The following is an 18110-nucleotide window of genomic DNA, read 5'->3' on the forward strand; positions in this document are numbered from 1 at the left end:
GTGGGGAACTGAAGGGGGGTGGGGGTACTGAAGGGGGTGGGGTGTTACTGAAGGGGGGTGGGGGTACTGAAGGGGGTGGGGGGTTACTGAAGGGGGGTGGGGGTACTGAAGGGGGTGGGGGGTTACTGAAGGGGGCTGGGGGAACTGAAGGGGGTGGGGGGTTACTGAAGGGGGGTGGGGGGTACTGAAGGGGGGTGGGGGGTACTGAAGGGGGTGGGGGGTTACTGAAGGGGGCTGGGGGAACTGAAGGGGGTAACTAAAGGGGGGTGTGGGGAACTGGAGGGGGTGGCTGAAAGTTCACTATGCATGAACCCAAGGTCAACAGCTATCAGAAAGCCTGCAAAGACTCTCCTTGGGATGTGTGTAAGTATGTGTGAGTCATACCTCCTCCACACTGTACGTTGCAGTCTTGCCAGGAGCTGTGTGTCCAAAGGTAGAGGTGCTCTGGTGCTCTCTGCTCCTCACTGACATCATCACGTTCAGTTACGTTCAGAGACACTGTGTACTCATAGTGTATCCCATAGGTCTGGTCATGGAACAACAGCACCTAGGGGAGAGGGAGTTATGTTTAGAAACACTGGCTTGTTATGTTCAGACACAATGTCCTGATAGTGTATACCATAGAGATGGGTTGAGAGACTGGGTCATGTACAGAGACACAGAGTGAGTGAGTGAGTGAGTGAGGAGAGAGACATAATATATAGAGCCCCCCTTTCTAAATCCATAGCACCAAGCCTTAGCACAACCACATTATCAGTACAATGCACAATCCAGATCCACATTATAGACGTACATTTAACCTGCCCTCTCTAGCAGAACATACAGCCTCCCCCAAGCATCCTGAAATACTTTGTAAAGGAACGAGAGAGAGGTCCACCTCTACAAGGCAGAAATCCCAACTTTTGCCAGGACCCTGAAGGATGTCACCCTCAACCGAAGCCCCAGAACGTCAAACAGGAGCAACAGAGCAATGGACACCCCGCCCAGACCAGTGAGACACCCTCCCAGACCTGCAAGACCCCCTCCCAAAGGAACTGCACTGAGAGAACCCACGCCAAGAGGACCGACACCTAGACAACAGCATCACCAGCCACAACCCAACCAGCTGAGACCCCGCCAAACAAAGCCTGGCCACACCCTACACTCTTCATACCCCTGATAACTCCTTTGTTCCACCTCCCACACATGCGGTGACCTCACCCATTACTACCAGCATGTCCAGAGATACAACCTCTCTCATCATCACCCAGTGCCTGGGCTTACCTCCGCTGTACCCGCACCCCACCATACCCCTGTCTGCGCATTATGCCCTGAATATATTCTACCATGCCCAGAAACCTGCTCCTCTTATTCTCTGTCCCCAACGCTCTAGGCGACCAGTTTTGATAGCCTTTAGCCGCACCCTCATACTACTCCTTCTCTGTTCCGCGGGTGATGTGGAGGTAAACCCAGGCCCTGCATGTCCCCAGGCACCCTCATTTGTTGACTTCTGTGTTCGAAAAAGCCTTGGTTTCATGCATGTCAACATCAGAAGCCTCCTCCCTAAGTTTGTCTTACTCACTGCTTTAGCACACTCTGCTAACCCTGATGTCCTTGCTGTGTCTGAATCCTGGCTCAGGAAGGCCACCAAAAATTCAGAGATTTCCATACCCAACTATAACATCTTCCGTCAAGATAGAACCGCCAAAGGGGGAGGAGTTGCAGTTTACTGCAGAGATGGCCTGCAAAGTAATGTCATACTTTCCAGGTCCATACCCAAACAGTTCGAACTACTAATTTTGAAAATTACTCTCTCCAGAAATAAGTCTCTCACGGTTGCCGCCTGCTACCGACCCCCCTCAGCTCCCAGCTGTGCCCTGGACACCATTTGTGAATTGATCGCCCCCCATCTAGCTTCAGAGTTTGTTCTGTTAGGTGACCTAAACTGGGATATGCTTAACACCCCGCCAGTCCTACAATCTAAGCTAGATGCCCTCAATCTCACACAAATCATCAAGGAACCCACCAGGTACAACCCTAACTCTGTAAACAAGGGCACCCTCATAGACGTCATCCTGACCAACTGGCCCTCCAAATACACCTCCGCTGTCTTCAACCAGGATCTCAGCGATCACTGCCTCATTGCCTGTATCCGCTACGGAGCCGCAGTCAAACGACCACCCCTCATCACTGTCAAGCGCTCCCTAAAACACTTCTGTGAGCAGGCCTTTCTAATCGACCTGGCCCGGGTATCCTGGAAGGACATTGACCTCATCCCGTCAGTTGAGGATGCCTGGTCATTCTTTAAAAGTAACTTCCTCACCATTTTAGATAAGCATGCTCCGTTCAAAAAATGCAGAACTAAGAACAGATACAGCCCTTGGTTCACCCCAGACCTGACTGCCCTCGACCAGCACAAAAACATCCTGTGGCGGACTGCAATAGCATCGAATAGTCCCCGTGATATGCAACTGTTCAGGGAAGTCCGGAACCAATACACGCAGTCAGTCAGGAAAGCTAAGGCCAGCTTCTTCAGGCAGAAGTTTGCATCCTGTAGCTCCAACTCCAAAAAGTTCTGGGACACTGTGAAGTCCATGGAGAACAAGAGCACCTCCTCCCAGCTGCCCACTGCACTGAGGCTAGGTAACACGGTCACCACTGATAAATCCATGATTATCGAAAACTTCAATAAGCATTTCTCAACGGCTGGCCATGCCTTCCGCCTGGCTACTTCAACCTCGGCCAACAGCTCCGCCCCCCCCGCAGCTCCTCGCCCAAGCCTCTCCAGGTTCTCCTTTACCCAAATCCAGATAGCAGATGTTCTGAAAGAGCTGCAAAACCTGGACCCGTACAAATCAGCTGGGCTTGACAATCTGGACCCTCTATTTCTGAAACTATCTGCCACCATTGTCGCAACCCCTATTACCAGCCTGTTCAACCTCTCTTTCATCTCGTCTGAGATCCCCAAGGATTGGAAAGCTGCCGCAGTCATCCCCCTCTTCAAAGGGGGAGACACCCTGGACCCAAACTGTTACAGACCTATATCCATCCTGCCCTGCCTATCTAAGGTCTTCGAAAGCCAAGTCAACAAACAGGTCACTGACCATCTCGAATCCCACCGTACCTTCTCCGCTGTGCAATCTGGTTTCCGAGCCGGTCATGGGTGCACCTCAGCCACACTCAAGGTACTAAACGACATCATAACCGCCATCGATAAAAGACAGTACTGTGCAGCCGTCTTCATCGACCTCGCCAAGGCTTTCGACTCTGTCAATCACCATATTCTTATCGGCAGACTCAGTAGCCTCGGTTTTTCGGATGACTGCCTTGCCTGGTTCACCAATTACTTTGCAGACAGAGTTCAGTGTGTCAAATCGGAGGGCATGCTGTCCGGTCCTCTGGCAGTCTCTATGGGAGTGCCACAGGGTTCAATTCTCGGGCCGACTCTTTTCTCTGTGTATATCAATGATGTTGCTCTTGCTGCGGGCGATTCCCTGATCCACCTCTACGCAGACGACACCATTCTATATACTTTCGGCCCGTCTTTGGACACTGTGCTATCTAACCTCCAAACAAGCTTCAATGCCATACAACACTCCTTCCGTGGCCTCCAACTGCTCTTAAACGCTAGTAAGACCAAATGCATGCTTTTCAACCGGTCGCTGCCTGCACCTGCATGCCCGACTAGCATCACCACCCTGGATGGTTCCGACCTAGAATATGTGGACGTCTATAAGTACCTAGGTGTCTGGCTAGACTGCAAACTCTCCTTCCAGACTCATATCAAACATCTCCAATCGAAAATAAAATCAAGAGTCGGCTTTCTATTCCGCAACAAAGCCTCCTTCACTCAAGCCGCCAAGCTTACCCTAGTAAAACTGACTATCCTACCGATCCTCGACTTCGGCGATGTCATCTACAAAATGGCTTCCAACACTCTACTCAGCAAACTGGATGCAGTCTATCACAGTGCCATCCGTTTTGTCACTAAAGCACCTTATACTACCCACCACTGCGACTTGTATGCTCTAGTCGGCTGGCCCTCGCTACATATTCGTCGCCAGACCCACTGGCTCCAGGTCATCTACAAGTCTATGCTAGGTAAAGCTCCGCCTTATCTCAGCTCACTGGTCACGATGGCAACACCCATCCGTAGCACGCGCTCCAGCAGGTGTATCTCACTGATCATCCCTAAAGCCAACACCTCATTTGGCCGCCTTTCGTTCCAGTACTCTGCTGCCTGTGACTGGAACGAATTGCAAAAATCGCTGAAGTTGGAGACTTTTATCTCCCTCACCAACTTCAAACATCAGCTATCTGAGCAGCTAACCGATCGCTGCAGCTGTACATAGTCTATTGGTAAATAGCCCACCCTTTTCACCTACCTCATCCCCGTACTGTTTCTATTTATTTACTTTTCTGCTCTTCTGCACACCAATATCTCTACCTGTACATGACCATCTGATCTTTTATCACTCCAGTGTTAATCTGCAAAATTGTAATTATTTGCCTACCTCCTCATGCCTTTTGCACACATTGTATATAGACCCCCCCTTCGTTTTCTACTGTGTTATTGACTTGTTAATTGTTTACTCCATGTGTAACTCTTTGTTGTATGCTCACACTGCTATGCTTTATCTTGGCCAGGTCGCAGTTGCAAATGAGAACTTGTTCTCAACTAGCCTACCTGGTTAAATAAAGGTGAAATTAAAAAAAAAAAAAAAAAAAAAAATATAGGCCCCCCCCAGATCAGACCTATGCCCCCCCCCCCCCCCCCCCCCCCCCCCCCCCCCCCCCCCACAGCAAAGACCTCAACATGAAAGCCACACATATGCCCAGGCCTTGAGCACAGCTACAGGCCCAAACCCCATGAATACACCCGCCCAAGCCCCATCTTACGACCTAAGAAGTATGTATCAGATGCTCAACATGCTCTGCTCACACCTACTGTAATGGTCTGGGCCTAAACCCCTTGAAAACAACACTAGACAATGGAACACAAAGCTTTCACTATCTCATCCTTGAATATACAAGGTCTAAGGTTATCTGCTCTTGGCCTAATGCGCAGGAACGTAGACTTCATCAAAGAAATTGGAAATACAGTCATTGTCATCCTACAAGAAACATGGTATAGAGGAGACAGACCCACTGGTTACCCTCCAGTTTACAGAGAGCTGGTAGTCCCATCCACCAAACTACCAGGTGTGAAACAGGGAAGAGACTCAGGAGGTATGCTAATTCGATATAGAACAGACCTAACCAACTATTAAATTCGTCAAAACAGGAACATTTTACATCTGGCTATAAATTAATAAGGAAATTATCTCAACACAGAAAAATGTCCTCATGTGTGCTATCTATATCCCCCCAATAGAATCCCCATACTTTAACGATGACAGCTTCTCCATCCTAGAGGGGGAGATCAACTACTTCCAGGCCCAGGGACATGTACTAGTCTGTGGCGACCTAAATGCCAGAACTGGACAAGAACCTGACACCCTCAGCACATAGGGGGACAAACTGAGCTGGAGCTGATAGTATTTCCTCCCAAATATGCCCCCCTAGACACAACTATGACAAAACAACCAACAAAACGTGCGTTATGCTAATTAGTGTCAGATAATGACAACGGTCCTGTTCATGGGATGGGGTGTCACTAGAGGTTAAGGAGAAGTCTATCTTTAATTCTGTGAATAACAGTTGTATCTTTTATCAATGTTTATTATGAGTATTTCTGCAAAATCAACGGATGTTTTTTAATTTATTTTTAAATTCTTCTTCTTATTATTTTTTTTTACAATTTTACCCCCTTTTCTCCCCAATTTCATGGTATCCAATTGTTAGTAGTAACTATCTTGTCTCATCGCTACTACTCCCGTATGGGCTCGGGAGAGACGAAGGTCGAAAGCCATGCGCCCTCCGAAACACAACCCAACCAAGCCGAACTGCTTCTTTAACACAACGCGCATCCAACCTGGAAGCCAGCCGCACCAATGTGTCGGAGGAAACACCGTGCACCTGGTGACCTGGTTAGCGTGCACTGTGCTGGTGCGCGATGAGACAAGGATATCCTTACCGGCAAAACCCTCCCTAACCCGGACGACGCTAGGCCAATTGTGCGTCGCCCCACGGACCTCCCGGTCGCGGCCGGCTGCGAACCCAGAGTCTGTGGTGGCACAGCTAGCAGTGCCCTAGACCACTGCGCCACCCGGGAGGCCCCGTCATGTGTCACCGGACATTACTGCACATAATGCACCAATGTAAACTGAGATTTTTGCATATACATATGCACATTATCGAACAAAACATACATGTATTGTGTAACATGATGTCCTATGAGTGTCATCTGATGAAGATCATCAAAGGTTAGTGATTCATTCTATCTATATTTCTGCTTTTTGTGACTCTATCTTTGGCTATCTTTGTCTGGATAAATGGCTGTGTTTTTTGGACTTGGCTATGTATTGGACTTGTTAATGTGTGAAAGTTACATATTTCTACAAAATATTTTTGAATTTCGCGCACTGCCTTTTCAGCAGAATGTTGTCGAGGGGCTCCGCTAGCCCTAGAAAGGTTAAGGTTTAAAAGGGCATCTGAAGTTTGAACATTTCCACTTTGATATTTCAGACTTGATTTTCCCTTACCAAAAATGTATCAATCCCTACAAATGTTTTTATACACTGCTCAAAAAAATAAAGGGAACACTAAAATAACATATCCTAGATCTGAATAAATGAAATATTCTTATTAAATACTTTTTTCTTTACATAGTTGAATGTGCTGACAACAAAATCACACAAAAATTATCAATGGAAATCAAATGTATCAACCCATGGAGGGTCTGGATTTGGAGTCACACTCAAAATTAAAATGGAAAACCCCACACCATGACTGACCCACCGCCAAACCGGTCATGCTGGAGGATGTTGCAGGCAGCCGAACGTTCTCCACGGCGTCTCCAGACTGTCACGTCTGTCACATGTGCTCAGTGTGAACCTGCTTTCATCTGTGAAGAGCACAGGGCGCCAGTGGCGAATTTGCCAATCTTGGTGTTCTCTGACAAATGAAAAACGTCCTGCACGGTGTTGGGCTGTAAGCACAACCCCCACCTGTGGACGTCGGGCCCTCATACCACCCTCATGGAGTCTGTTTCTGACCGTTTGAGCAGACACATGCACATTTGTGGCCTGCTGGTGGTCATTTTGCAGGGCTCTGGCAGTGCTCCTCCTGCTCCTCCTTGCACAAAGGCGGAGGTAGTGGTCCTGCTGCTGGGTTGTTGCCCTCCTACGGCCTCCTCCACGTCTCCTGATGTACTGGCCTGTCTCTTGGTAGTGCCTCCATGCTCTGGACACTACGCTGACAGACACAGCAAACCTTCTTGCCACAGCTCGCATTGATGTGCCATCCTGGATGAGCTGCACTACCTGAGCCACTTGTGTGGGTTGTAGACGCCGTCTCATGCTACCACTAGAGTGAAAGCACCGCCAGCATTCAAAAGTGACCAAAACATCAGCCAGGAAGCATAGGAACTGAGAAGTGGTCTGTGGTCCCCACCTGCAGAACCACTCCTTTATTAGGGGTGTCTTGCTAATTGCCTATCATTTCCACCTGTTGTCTATTCCATTTGCACAACAGCATGTGAAATGTATTGTCAATCAGTGTTGCGTCCTAAGTGGACAGTTTTGAGTTCACAGAAGTGTGATTGACTTGGAGTTACATTGTGTTGTTTAAGTGTTCCCTTTATTTTTTTGAGCAGTGTATAATCCACATAATAACTGACATTTCCTGTTGCTGCAGGATTATTTCCCTACTGTAGCAAACTGGCTCTAATTAAGATACTACATCTGTATCACATGATGCCTCCAGAGGGCCATTTGGGGTGGCAGGTAGCCTAGTAGTTAGAGCGTTCCCTGGTAGGCTGTCATTGTAAATAAGAATGTGTTCTTAACTGACTTGCCTAGTTAAATAAAGATTACATTTAAACTAACAACAACTTCCTCCCTTTGAAGCCCAATTTCCATGTTCTTTATCTGTCCCTCTCTGATCTCTGTCATCATGTGGAGTAGACTGAGGAGGTTAAATGCATCAGCTCAACATGCATTCGCATGTTAGGGATACACACACACACACACACACACACACACACACACACACACACACACACACACACACACACACACACACACACACACACACACACACACACACACACACACACACACTCTCTCTCTCTCTCTACATGATAGGTTTACCATGAGGTACAGCGGGGTCTTGGTGGGTCCCTTGGCGGACATTTTCTCCCAGAGTCCTCTCCGGACGTAGCGCACTGTAGTGCCGGCCAGCTGGAACTCTCCAGGAAGCTCGATCTTCCAGTCGCTGTTGATGGACCTCTTGGTAGAGTCTTTCATTGCTGGAACAAGCAGGATGTAGAATTCATTTAAGAGGAAGTTCAGGACAACTTGATGTTAGATGGTTCCCTATCATTTGCCCCTATCACTTCCATTGAAAGTAAGCATACCACAGTCTCCACCAACATGCCTAGACCTGTAAACGCAGGTTGATGGGTTCAATTCCCACTCTGACTGTTCCCCTTAAATCACTACCTTTATTCAAACCCATAATTCAAACCATGTCTCTAACCTAAAATATATATATTTTTTATTTAAAGAGGAGCAAACAAACAATTAAAATGTAGCAGGCAGGCAAAGTGAACACACACTTCTCTTCACTTCTCTGAAAATGACTTTTGATGCCCAAATTGGCTGCTTTCGAAATAGCCAACCCCGGTCAGTGAGGTTTTACTTCTTGCAGTGCCTGAACCACAGGAAAGCAGCACAGCATCAGAGACCCAGTCGGTTCCAACTAAGAGAGTGTCCCTTGATGTGGAGACTGTGGAGGTTGTGAAGTCCAGCAAACAGACTACCTCACCGCATGTCCACAGTTATCCCCTGTGGACATGCGGTGCTTGACTTAAGGTTGTTGGGTAATGCATTAGAAAGAGAGCGAGGGTGGAGAGAGAGCGAGAACATAAAGAGAGGGAGAATAAAGAGCGAGAGAGCGAGACAGAGAGACTGTTGGGGTGTACTGTAAGACATTCCATAAGAATTGAATGTTTGAGCCAGGTTTTTCCAAATGCATGTTGTTTTAATTAGTCTTTTGGAAGGACTCGACGACCAGAGAGTGCTCCAGAGAAATAAAAACACCTTGCACAGTGAATGGACTCTTTCTAAACACGTCTGTTTTACTGCATGTCTATGAACTTACAGATTTAGATGGAATTGAAAATCATTTAAACACTTCACTATAAAACTGCCCAGGAACATAATATTAACTATATATAAAAAAACAACTTCAGATCTTTCAAAATGTGTTTAGCCACATCGTTAAATCAACTTAAATTAAAATGCATTCGAATATTAGCATCACTGTCTCATGGTCATCATTACAATATTAGCATCACTGTCCTATGGTCCTCATTAGAATATTAGCATCACTGTTCCATGGTCATCGTTAGATTATTAGCATCACTGTTCCATGGTCATCATCAGAATATTAGCATCACTATTCCATGGTCATCGTTAGATTATTAGCATCACTGTTCCATGGTCATCATCAGAATATTAGCATCACTATTCCATGGTTATCGTTAGAATATTAGCATCACTGTTCCATGGTCATCATTAGAATATTAGCATCACTGTTCCATGGTCATCATTAGAATATTAGCATCACTGTTCCATGGTCATCGTTAGATTATTAGCATCACTGTTCATTGGTCATCATTAGAATATTAGCATCACTGTTCCATGGTCATCGTCAGAATATTAGCATCACTGTTCCATGGTCATCATCAGAATATTAGCATCACTGTTCCATGGTCATCATTAGAATATTAGCATCACTGTCTCATGGTCATCGTTAGAATATTAGCATCACTGTTCCATGGTAATCATTAGGATATTAGCATCACTGTTCCATGGTCCTCATTAGAATATTAGCATCACTGTTCCATGGTCATCATTAGAATATTAGCATCACTGTTCCATGGTCATCATTAGAATATTAGCATCACTGTTCCATGGTAATCATTAGGATATTAGCATCACTGTTCCATGGTCATCATTAGAATATTAGCATCACTGTTCCATGGTCATCGTTAGATTATTAGCATCACTGTTCATTGGTCATCATTAGAATATTAGCATCACTGTTCCATGGTCATCGTCAGAATATTAGCATCACTGTTCCATGGTCATCATCAGAATATTAGCATCACTGTTCCATGGTCATCATTAGAATATTAGCATCACTGTCTCATGGTCATCGTTAGAATATTAGCATCACTGTTCCATGGTAATCATTAGGATATTAGCATCACTGTTCCATGGTCCTCATTAGAATATTAGCATCACTGTTCCATGGTCATCATTAGAATATTAGCATCACTGTTCCATGGTCATCATTAGAATATTAGCATCACTGTTCCATGGTAATCATTAGGATATTAGCATCACTGTTCCATGGTCCTCATTAGAATATTAGCATCACTGTTCCATGGTCATCATCAGAATATTAGCATCACTGTTCCATGGTCCTCATCAGAATATTAGCATCACTGTTCCATGGTCATCATTAGAATATTAGCATCACTGTTCCATGGTCATCATCAGAATATTAGCATCACTGTTCCATGGTCATCATTAGAATATTAGCATCACTGTTCCATGGTTATCATTAGAATATTAGCATCACTGTTCCATGGTCATCATTAGAATATTAGCATCACTGTTCCATGGTCATCATTAGAATATTAGCATCACTGTTCCATGGTCATCACTGTGTTGTTTACTAGCTCTACAAAAACATAAATTCTCTTTTCCTTTTCTACACATAGTATTTCACAAGTTTCCCTTAGGTACAGACTGAGGATCAGCTTCTCCTCTCCCAATCTTAAGATTAACCAGGGTAGAACTGCCGCTTTCAAGCACCGGGACTCTAACCCGGAAGCTTATAAGAAATCCCTTTATGCCCTCTGACGAACCATCCAACCGGGAAAGTGTCAATACAGAACTAAGATCGAATCATACTATACCGGCTCCGACACTCGTCAGATGTGGCAGGGCTTGCAAACTATTACAGACTACTAAAGGAAGCAAGCTGAGAGCTGCCCAGTGACATGAGCCTACCAGACGAGCTAAATAACTTCTATGCTCACTTCGAGGCAAGTAACACCTAAACATGCATGAGAGCATCAGCTGTTCCGGACGACTGTGTGATCACGCTCTCCACAGCCGATGTGAGTAAGACCTTTAAACAGGTCAACATTCACAAGGCTGCAGAGCCAGGTGGATTACCAGGACGTGTACTCCAAGCATGAGCTGACCAATTGGCAAGTGTCTTCACTGACATTTTCAACCTCTCCCTGTCTGAGTCTGTAATACCAAATGTTTCTAGGAGACCACCATAGTCCCTGTGCCCAAGAACACTAAGGTAACCTGCCTAAATTACTACCGACCCGTAGCACTCATGTGCTACCACACCAACATACCACATCCACAGAAGATGCAATCTCTATTGTACTCCACACTGCCCTTTCCCACCTGGACAAAAGGAACACCTACGTGAGAATGCTATTCATTGACTACAGCTCAGCGTTCAACACCATAGTGGCCTCAAAGCTCAAAACTAAGCTAAGGACCCTAGGACTAAACACCTTCCTCTGCAACTGGATCCTCGACTTCCTGATGGGCTGCCCCCAGGTGGTAAGGGTAGGTAACAACACATCCGCAACGCTGATCCTCAACACGAGGGCCCCTCAGGGGTGAGTGCTCAGTCCCCTCCTGTACTCCCTTTTCACTCATGACTGCATGACTCAAACACCATCATTAAGTTTGCTGATGACAACAGTGGTAGGCCTGATCACCAACAACGATGAGACAGCCTATAGGGAGGAGGCCAGAGACCTGACCGTGTGGTGCAAGGACAACAACCTCTTCCTCAACTTGATCAAGACGAAGGAGATGATTGTGGACTATGGGAAAAGGAGGACAGAGCACGCCCTCATTCTCATCGACGGGGCTGTAGTGGAGCAGATTGAGAGATTCAAGTTCCTTGGCGTCCACATCACCAACAAACTATCATGGTCCAAGCACACCAAGACAGTCGTGACGGCATGACAAAAGCTATTCCCCCTCAGGAGACTGAAAAGATTTGGCATGGGTCCTCAGATCCTCAAAAGGTTTTACAGCTGCACCATCAAGAGCATCCTGACGGGTTGCATCACTGTCTGGTATGGCAATTGCTCGGCCTCCAACCGCAAGGCTCTACAGAGGGTAGTGCATCCGGCCCAGTACATCACCGGGGCCAAACTTCCTGCCATCCAGGATCTCTATACCAGGCGGTGTCAGAGTAAGGCCCTAAAAATTGTCAAAGACTCCAGCCACCCTAGTCATAGACTGTTCTCTCTGCTACCGCATGGCAAGCCGTACCGGAGCGCCAAGTCTAGGTCCAAGAGGCTTCTAAACAGCCTCTACCCCCAAGCCATAAGATTCCTGAACATCTAATCAAATGGCTACCCAGACTATTTGCATTGCCCCCCTTCTATGCTACAGCTACTCTCTGTTATTATCTATGCATATTCACTTTAATAACTCTACCTACATCCTAAACTGACCCAAGATCAGCGACTTGGGGAAACTTTATCATATAAAACGTGGTGGAGACATACCTCACACTGTACAAAAGGAAGTAGTGTTGGAGTGTTTCTTTAGATCACCAGATGTGTTTTCAAAGGGAGTGGCTAGCCTTTCAGTCTCTCCTCCCTCCCTTCCCTCTGTCCCTCCCTACTTCCCTTCCTCTCTTCCCCATCCCTCTTCTCCCTCCATCCCTCTTCTCCCTCCATCCCTCTGTCCCTCCCTACTTCCCTTCCTCTCTTCCCCATCCCTCTTCTCCCTCCATCCCTCTTCTCCCTCCATCCCTCAACTCCCTCCTATCACTAGAGAGGATCCCAGCCTGTCCTATCATTACACACAGAGCTAGATGTCTCAACTCCCTCCTATCACTAGAGAGGATCCCAGCCTGTCCTATCATTACACACAGAGCTAGATGTCTCAAGTCCCCAGTGTACCCTTCCTGTTGACAAAGCACTTAACAGTTAGAAAAATGTTTAATAGCTGTTGTCAGAACACTCAAAAGGAAACCGCAAGAGTGAAGTGTTCAAACACTTTACAAGCGGCTGACAAATGAGTGTGTTTATCGGCTTTCAAATTTCCCTGCAGAGTTGACAGAGAACAAAACATGCTAGACAGTGCAGAATGTTTTAGCACTGGCTTAAGACTGTATGGGGCAGCCAAACGCAACTGGCAGAACAACAACATAGCATTTACAGTAGTTATATACAAGTCAATCAATAAGTTTAAAAAACAGCTTTCAAAAATGACCCAGGTGCCACGGCCTCTCTAACTCGGCAACCTGTCTTCCTCTCACTCTCTCAAAGCAACCCCCACCTCTACTAGTGCCTCGTCTAAGCCAATCACGTGGTTAAATGCAAGAGCCCATGTCTTACCCAATCACATCAATGCAAATATCCTCCACAACACCTCGGAACAAGCAGGCAGAGAGAAACATAAATATTTCACTGAGGTTCAACTGTTAATATCACAGATAGAAGGAGCTTAGTTACCAGTATCCTTGTTAATATGGCTTGTTCAAAAAAATGTAAGTTGACGGCGAGTGGACGGAAAATGCATTCTCCCCACAACCAGAACAAAACAAATGTGCCTGATATGCAGCGAGTCCGAAGCCCTCGTGAAAAGTGGCAATGTTAAGCGTCATTACACCAAGCATAGTAATATAGATCAGACATATCCTCTGAACACGGAGGTGAGAACAAACAAGATTAAACAACTCAAATCCCAATATGAGACAAAAAGTCCATGTCAATTTCATGAAAGCCCAACAACGTGCAACGGAGCGTTCACTGAGGATAGCTTGGGTTTAGGGAAAACACTGACGCTGAGATGGTAAAAGAACGCATGTGTGAAGTTGCTGACACCTTGTTTGCAGGTAAACAATACAGATTAGCGGTACCCCCTGTTTATAGCCTCCAAACTGACTTGGTACCGGTACCCCCTGTATATAGCCTCCACACTGACTTGGTACCGGTACCCCCTGTATATAGGCTCCACACTGACTTGGTACCGGTACCCCCTGTTTATAGCCTTGTTATTGTTATGTTATTGTGTTACTTTTAGTTTTTACTTCAGTTCATTTGGTAAATATTTGATTAACTCTTCTTGAACTGCACTGTTGGTTAAGTGCTTGTAAGTAACCATTTCATGGTAAGGTCTACACTTGTATTCGGCATGACAAATAAAGTTTGATTTGATTCCACAGCAATGAGGAGAAATTAAATATTAGCTGAAGATTTGACTTCACAACTTGATGAGGTCATTCAGAATGCACCAAGCATTCCATTGGCTGTGGATGATTCCACAGATAACACTGATAATGCCCTGCTTCTGTTGTTTGTCAGATTTTATTATGCAACAAATAGGTAATTCTGGGATGAGCTGTTGGGCTTAACAAATCTAGAAGCAGACACACAGGGAGATAATGTCAAAAGGATGCTGACCAAAAGGGGGAGAGATCTGAAGTCAGTGGTCTCCATCACCACAGATGGAGCTCCAGCCATGACAGGAAGAGGAGGGGACTGGTTACACGTTTCAAAGAGGACCACCCTGTCCTGACATCAAATCATCCATCAGTCTGTCATGACAACGATGATGAAACTGATCAAGAACACCGCCTGCTACGAGGTTTTCTGACAGAGGCTAATGCCAGCTTTGATGACTTACTACTGCACAATGTCAGATGGCTCAGTGAAGGCGGGGTTTTGGAACCTTTCTGGGCCATTCAGGAGAAAATCAAAGCTTTCTTATCAGAGCAAAAGAGTGACAAGGCAACTCAGTTTTCTGATGACGAGAAGAGGGAAACAGTAGCATTTTTGACAGACATGACATCACACCTCAATCAACTGAATGTTAAGCTGCAGGACAACACAGTGTGACAGACATGACATCACACCTTAATCAACTGAATGTTAAGCTGCAGGACAACACAGTGTGACAGACATGACATCACACCTTAATCAACTGAATGTTAAGCTGCAGGACAACACAGTGTGACAGACATGACATCACACCTTAATCAACTGAATGTTAAGCTGCAGGACAACACAGTGTGACAGACATGACATCACACCTTAATCAACTGAATGTTAAGCTGCAGGACAACACAGTGTGACAGATATGACATCACACCTTAATCAACTGAATGTTAAGCTGCAGGACAACACAGTGTGACAGACATGACATCACACCTTAATCAACTGAATGTTAAGCTGCAGGACAACACAGTGTGACAGACATGACATCACACCTCAATCAACTGAATGTTAAGCTGCAGGACAACACAGTGTGACAGACATGACATCACACCTCAATCAACTGAATGTTAAGCTGCAGGGACAGGACAACACAGTGTGTGATATGATAGCAGCAGTCTGATATTGGAGCTTTTCAAGAATGATCTCCAGGGAGAACTCCAATCTTCTGGTGCAAACGCAGGGAGACAAAGATGTTCCCAACCATGTCGATTTCATCCAGAAGCTGATGAAGAACCTCATATCTAGCTTTGATTACATTTTTATATTTTTATTTTTATTTGACCTTTATTTAACTCGGCAAGTCAGTTAAGGACAAATTCTCATTTAAAATGACGGCCTACCAAAAGGCAAAAGGCCTCCTGCAGGGACGGGGGCTGGGATTTCACTGCTGGAAGAGAGTCGCTTGCTGGTCATCCAGAACCATCTTAGTCACAAAAAGTTGTCAGAGGAAGCTAAACAGATCTTCAGACGGGTAGATGTTGTCAGAGGAAGCTAAACAGATCTTCAGACGGGTAGAAGTTGTCAGAGGAAGCGAAACAGATCTTCAGACGGGTAGAAGTTGTCAGAGGAAGCTAAACAGATCTTCAGACAGGTAGATGTTGTCAGAGGAAGCTAAACAGATCTTCAGACGGGTAGATGTTGTCAGAGGAAGGTAAACAGCTCTTCAGACGGGTGGATGTTGTCAGAGGAAGCTAAACAGATCTTCAGATGGGTAGATGTTGTCAGAGGAAGCTAAACAGATCTTCAGACGGGTAGATGTTGTCAGAGGAAGCTAAACAGATCTTTAGACGGGTAGAAGTTGCATCACTGCAAATGGAGTTGATCGAGCTACAAGAAAATGTGTCTTTGTGACCCTGTCTTACATTCTGGGGAAAGATGGAAAGATGGTGCCTGCAGCTGATGTCCCTGTTCTCAAGAAACTAGCACTAGACATTCTGCCCATGTTTGGCTCCACATACAGCTGTGAATCAGCCTTCTCCACAATGAACTTTATTCAAAACAAATATCGCTCCAGGCTCACCAATGGACACCTGCACCAGTGTCTCAAGAGTTGCTCTCACACCATTTGTGCCAAAGTTCAAAGCATTTTAAAGAGACAGAAAGTGTCATTTCTCTCATTGATGCAAGTTGCACAGTGACTGATCCATGAATATTGCATTGCACAGTGACTTATACATTAATATTGCATGGATCACAGTGACTTATATATGAATATTGCATGGATCACAGTGACTTATACATGAATATTGCAAGACCCACAGTGACTTATACATTAATATTGCATGATCCACACTGATTTATATATTATTATTGCATGACCCACAGTGACCTATACATTATTATTGCATGACCCACAGTGACTTATACATTAATATTGCATGGCCCACAGTGACTTATACATTATTATTGCATGGCCCACAGTGACTTATACATTAATATTGCATGGCCCACAGTGACTTATACATGAATATTGCAAGACCCACAGTGACTTATACATTAATATTGCATGATCCACAGTGACTTATACATTATTATTGCATGACCCACAGTGACCTATACATTATTATTGCATGACCCACAGTGACTTATACATTAATATTGCATGGCCCACAGTGACTTATACATTCATATTGCATGGCCCACAGTGACTTGTACATTAATATGGCATGGCCCACAGTGACTTATACATGAATATTGCATGACCCACAGTGACCTATACATTATTATTGCATGACCCACAGTGACTTATACATTAATATTGCATGGCCCACAGTGACTTATACATTATTATTGCATGGCCCACAGTGACTTATACATTAATATTGCATGGCCCACAGTGACTTATACATTCATATTGCATGGCCCACAGTGACTTGTACATTAATATGGCATGGCCCACAGTGACTTATACATGAATATTGCATGATCCACAGTGACTTATACATTATTATTGCATGGCCCACAGTGACTTATGCATTAATATTGCATGGCCCACAGTGACTTGTACATTAATATGGCATGATCCAGTGACTTATACATTAATATTGCATGATCCACAGTGACTTATACATTAATATTGCATGATCCACAGTGACTTATACATTAATATTGCATGATCCACAGTGACTTATACATTAGTATTGCATGACCCACAGTGACTTGTACATTAATATTGCATGATCCACAGTGACTTGTACATTATTATTGCATGACGCACAGTGACTTATACATTATTATTGCATGGCCCACAGTGACTTATACATTAATATTGCATGATCCACAGTGACTTGTACATTATTATTGCATGACCCACAGTGACTTATACATTATTATTGCATGGCCCACAGTGACTTGTACATTATTATTGCATGACGCACAGTGACTTATACATTATTATTGCATGGCCCACAGTGACTTGTACATTATTATTGCATGGCCCACAGTGACTTATACATTAATATTGCATGATCCACAGTGACTTATACATTATTATTGCATGGCCCACAGTGACTTATACATTATTATTGCATGGCCCACAGTGACTTATACATTAATATTGCATGATCCACAGTGACTTGTACATTAATATTTCATGACCCACAGTGACTTGTACATTATTATTGCATGGCCCACAGTGACTTGTACATTATTATTGCATGACCCACAGTGACTTGTACATTATTAT

The 18110-nt window shown here is 45.0% G+C and overlaps 1 protein-coding gene across 1 annotated transcript in view; it reads right to left on the reverse strand.

Annotated features, from left to right (window-relative positions):
- Nucleotides 1–328: 328 nt before the first annotated feature.
- Nucleotides 329–18110, reverse strand: part of LOC116368211 (A disintegrin and metalloproteinase with thrombospondin motifs 19-like) — a 34634-nt gene continuing 16852 nt past the window's right edge. The window contains exons 4-5 of the mRNA XM_031819142.1: nt 8232–8389; nt 329–547 (exon numbers count right to left, since the gene is read on the reverse strand). Coding sequence (XP_031675002.1) covers nt 329–547; nt 8232–8389 — 377 coding nt within the window. The remainder of the gene's footprint in view (nt 548–8231; nt 8390–18110) is intronic.

This window comes from Oncorhynchus kisutch, unplaced genomic scaffold (genome assembly GCF_002021735.2).
Source record: "Oncorhynchus kisutch isolate 150728-3 unplaced genomic scaffold, Okis_V2 scaffold1886, whole genome shotgun sequence".
Classification (NCBI taxonomy): Eukaryota; Metazoa; Chordata; class Actinopteri; order Salmoniformes; family Salmonidae; genus Oncorhynchus; species Oncorhynchus kisutch.